Source organism: Cynoglossus semilaevis, chromosome 13, assembly GCF_000523025.1.
Source record: "Cynoglossus semilaevis isolate Cse_v1.0 chromosome 13, Cse_v1.0, whole genome shotgun sequence".
NCBI classification, from domain to species: Eukaryota; Metazoa; Chordata; class Actinopteri; order Pleuronectiformes; family Cynoglossidae; genus Cynoglossus; species Cynoglossus semilaevis.
Window position 1 is genome coordinate 1,702,289 of NC_024319.1, and position 3,813 is coordinate 1,706,101.

The window sequence follows — 3,813 nt, forward strand, 5'->3', positions numbered from 1 at the left end:
AAGATCGTTATATATTTCACGTGGTATATATTGTTCAACGAAATTTTAAAAATGAATGCGCCCAGATCAGCACTCACGACAGTGAAAAAACGAAGCAGAAAGAAGGTTTCGCGTTAGGGCTTTTTGTCCTGTGCAGGGTTCCGTCCTCGTCAGTGAAGAAGAATGGCTGCCTGGTTGTGGCTCCGCTGTATTTTAGGGCCTCAACTGCAGCGAATTCACCGCTCGCCAGATCCGCAGCGACCCGATGGCCGAGCAGGGAGAAGGGTAAGGATATGTGTGCAGCTCTTTTCATCATTTTTCTACAAACGAGCCTAAAATGGGTGACGTTCTACGGTACGGAAGCTGTGCGGTGCGGCAGCCGCTACGGCCCGGAAGTGTCAGCTATTTGTTATTGAAGCCGAGCTGTCACTGCTGCGAAGACAGTGAATGGATGAATGAAAGAAGTATAAGATTAATGTTGTTGCCTCGTCGTCTACAGTTTTTTATTTAATTTGATCACCACACGAACCAAGCAGGTGAATCGCTGCTTTACTGTTCACTGCTGCATCTAACGATATTAAGGCGGTTGTGCTAATGTTGGGAAAATGGAATTGACCAGAATGTCGAAATATAAAACATTCAGTGAGAAAATAATAACAATAATAAGAAGTTGTCCAGTGAACTCTGACTGTAGGTGCTTAAGGTGTGCTAAAAATTCAGTGCTACAGGCTAAGCTATCGTTAGCATCAGTGCTCACTGTACGTTACACACGGTCCACAATAACAAATGAATCAAACCACAGTACAGTGAACCTTGATTCAAATAATTAATCAAATTAACAGCAGTTTTGAATAAAACAACACCAGTGAGATGAACGGCTGATAAACACCACGGTGTTGTTGAAGTTTATTTTGAACAAATTGTAAGCACTTTTTTTTTTTTTTTACAATATTTAAAAATTGGTGTATGTGCTCTTTATGACATGAACCGTTTGTACGTGTTTTTCAGGGATGGAACTACCAACCGAGGGGTCTAGAGAAACACACAGATGGCATCCTGGGCTGGGTCAGTGTCTGTGGTTCTGTCCTACAGACAGAGTCTGTTTCTTCTTTGACGTGTTTTAACGTTTGTTTGTTTCTGCTCCACAGGCGTCGACACTCTGGTCTCTGTCCTACTACAGCTCTCCACTGCTGCTGTGTTATCTGTACAGGAAAGGTACTGGACTTAGTATTTGATGCTGTTTTCACTGGTACATACCACGACTAGAGCTCATCATTAATGAGTGTTGTGTTAGTTGAACGTTTTTAATCATTCTTTTTTATGATCATGCAACTCAAACTCATCGTCACTGATTTTACATTTATTTTTAAAATTCTACTTTAACCAACATTATTTCTAGTCATGATATTATTGAGTGATAATGGTTTAGAAGTTATTTCTTCTAAATTCAAAATAATTAATGAGAAATAAAAGCTTTGTTTTTTTTTAAATCCATGTTAAAGATTAATAAATACAGCGTGTTTATAAGGGGTGCGTACTGTTTAGAATCTGATGATAACAATATGTTTTACGGTCAATAGGGTTAAGGTTCTAGGGTTGTAGAAACAGAATGAAAGCCACAGGTTCATTTCTGTGTAATATGGTAGATGTATTTTGTTCATTAAAAAGGTAAACACATTTGTCCAGCTAACGGTTTAGTTTCCTGCCTGACATTTGTTCTGGCTCTGTAATGGCAGACAAACTGCAGCAGCGGCTGGACGTTTGGAAACGACAGCAGAGATAAATATAAAGGACCTCAGGTGTACTAATCAGTCGGACTGGACATCGATACGATGTAATTACTGGAGATTTTTCCCCTAATGTTTGATTGAGCCTGTGGTATTGATCCGTGCACGTGGTCCAGGGCTGCGGTCGGACTGTAAATCTTCCTGTCTGTGTCTGTCAGTGAGACTCCAGCCGACCAATGGCAGAGGTTTGTAGAACGTGCAGTGACTGTTGCCGTTTGTTCTTGCAGGTTACATCTGCAGCAGTAAGCTGGTTCCTGTCAGTCAGTACGTGGGCACCGTGCTGGTGTGTCTACTGGGAGTGGCCTGTCTACGAGGTAACCTTCTCACTGGTCAGACTGGTCAGGCAGCCTGATGACCGACTTAATGAGGGCAGTCAATTAAACTGTCTAATTGGAATAATCACCGATAAATGAGTAGATGGAATTATTGGATGTACAGAACATGGTTTGGCTGCGAGTTAATGTGTTTTTTAAAATCTAATTAATTTCACAAATTAATTATTGCAGTAAAGTGTTTATTTTTGGCGGCGCTACACCTGCAGTGGCAGCAGATGGAGTATTTCTCCTCACCACTCTGACCCTGGTCTCTGTCTCTGTCTGGTCCTCAGGATGGGAGCGCTGGAGGAACTCTGAGTATGTTCAGTTCATCTCTTTACTTGAACAAACGAAAAAGAACAACACTCCAGAAAACAAGGTGAGGTCACTACACCGTCACCAACACCGTCACCAACACCAAACACACTGGCCTCTACTGGTTTCTGAAGAATATTTTTTTCCTTTGTGATCGTTCTTTAGAAAAAGCTCAGGTGCTACGACTTTGACTTTTCACACTGGCCCGTCGATTTCAGCTGGTCTGAGGTCAGCAGTCAGTAAGTATTCAGTCTTGTGTCGGTGCGTTGTCTGGTGTTTCCTGTTGTGTCACTCACCTGTGTCTGTGTCCACCGTGTGTCCGACAGGAAACTGACCAAGGCCGGAGTTTCACTGCTGAGGTCGGAGCCCAGACTGAGGGGGGCAGCAGACAGCGTCCTCCACTCGATCCGCACTCTGCCGTGTCACGTCATCAGGTGAGTTCAGTGAATACGCAGAACAGACCGTTCCTGGAGGTCTGTTGTCTCGTCTGTCGAGAGGTAGAGCAACAAGAGTTAGAGTTGATGAAACAAGGACAAAAAATATTGGAAATAAGGTCAAGAACCTGACGATACATATCACGGTACAGGGTCAGTGATATATTGAGGGCTTTTGTTTTGTTTTTTTTAACTATTTTTTAGACAGTTCATTGTCATTTCAGTGTGTCGATATTTCCTCACCCTCCAAAGGAAAAGAAAATCTATAAAACCTGCCTTGATGCACAGTTGAGATAGTGATGAGAGAGACCGAATGTATTTTACGGTGGATGTTGGAGGTGGAGATGTGACACAGGCTGAAACAAAAAGAAGTATTTGTCACGTACTTTGGGCTTTTGATTCACTGCTGCCGACTCCTGACGCTGGAAACCAGAGGGAGACGGATTTCAGAGCGTTCTTTTCTGTTAAACGTTTCCAGAGCAGTTGCTGTGCTGCAGCTCACTGAACTCTCATCTTCAAGGCAGAACTCATTTTCCAAGTGTGAAGAACTGTGGTCCAGTATTTGAAGTATTTTCTCTGTACTCTCCTCTGTAGTTTTCTCATTGCTCACTCCTTCGGGCGGAGGATGCTCTACCCTGGCTCCGTGGGTCTGCTGCAGAAAGCCATGAGGCCCATGCTGCAGCAGGGTCAGGCCAGGTTAATAGAAGAGGTAACATGAGCGCCCCCTACCTCTCTAAATCACCTGCTCTGCTTTTAACACATCCCCGTCAGTATTCCTGGTAAATTGTGTTTTTTCTGGTGACAGTTTGATGGACAGAGGAACAAACTAAAGGCCTGTGATGGTAATGAGATCGACACCATGTTTGTGGATCGACGGACGAACGGGGGACGGAAAGGACAGACTCTGGTGAGAGACGCCAGTCACTGGTTGTTTCTGTTGTTTGTCTTCACCTGGTGTTGTGTTTGTCTTGTTTGTCTTCACCT

The 3,813-nt window shown here is 43.5% G+C and overlaps 1 protein-coding gene and 1 long non-coding RNA gene across 2 annotated transcripts in view; one reads left to right on the forward strand and one right to left on the reverse strand.

The window, feature by feature from the left end:
• The first annotated feature begins 6 nt into the window (after window positions 1–6).
• Window positions 7–3,813, forward strand: part of abhd16a (abhydrolase domain containing 16A, phospholipase) — a 9,512-nt gene continuing 5,705 nt past the window's right edge. Inside the window, exons 1-9 of the mRNA XM_008322819.2 lie at window positions 7–264; window positions 988–1,044; window positions 1,128–1,194; window positions 1,994–2,080; window positions 2,374–2,459; window positions 2,561–2,634; window positions 2,722–2,829; window positions 3,424–3,538; window positions 3,635–3,736. Of these exons, the coding sequence (XP_008321041.1) occupies window positions 163–264; window positions 988–1,044; window positions 1,128–1,194; window positions 1,994–2,080; window positions 2,374–2,459; window positions 2,561–2,634; window positions 2,722–2,829; window positions 3,424–3,538; window positions 3,635–3,736 (798 nt within the window). The 5' untranslated portion in view covers window positions 7–162. The remainder of the gene's footprint in view (window positions 265–987; window positions 1,045–1,127; window positions 1,195–1,993; window positions 2,081–2,373; window positions 2,460–2,560; window positions 2,635–2,721; window positions 2,830–3,423; window positions 3,539–3,634; window positions 3,737–3,813) is intronic.
• The window catches only part of LOC103387984 (uncharacterized), a 5,921-nt gene continuing 3,100 nt past the window's right edge, over window positions 993–3,813 (reverse strand). The window contains exons 2-3 of the long non-coding RNA XR_522480.3: window positions 2,692–2,882; window positions 993–1,181 (exon numbers count right to left, since the gene is read on the reverse strand). This is a non-coding gene — a long non-coding RNA (uncharacterized LOC103387984). The remainder of the gene's footprint in view (window positions 1,182–2,691; window positions 2,883–3,813) is intronic.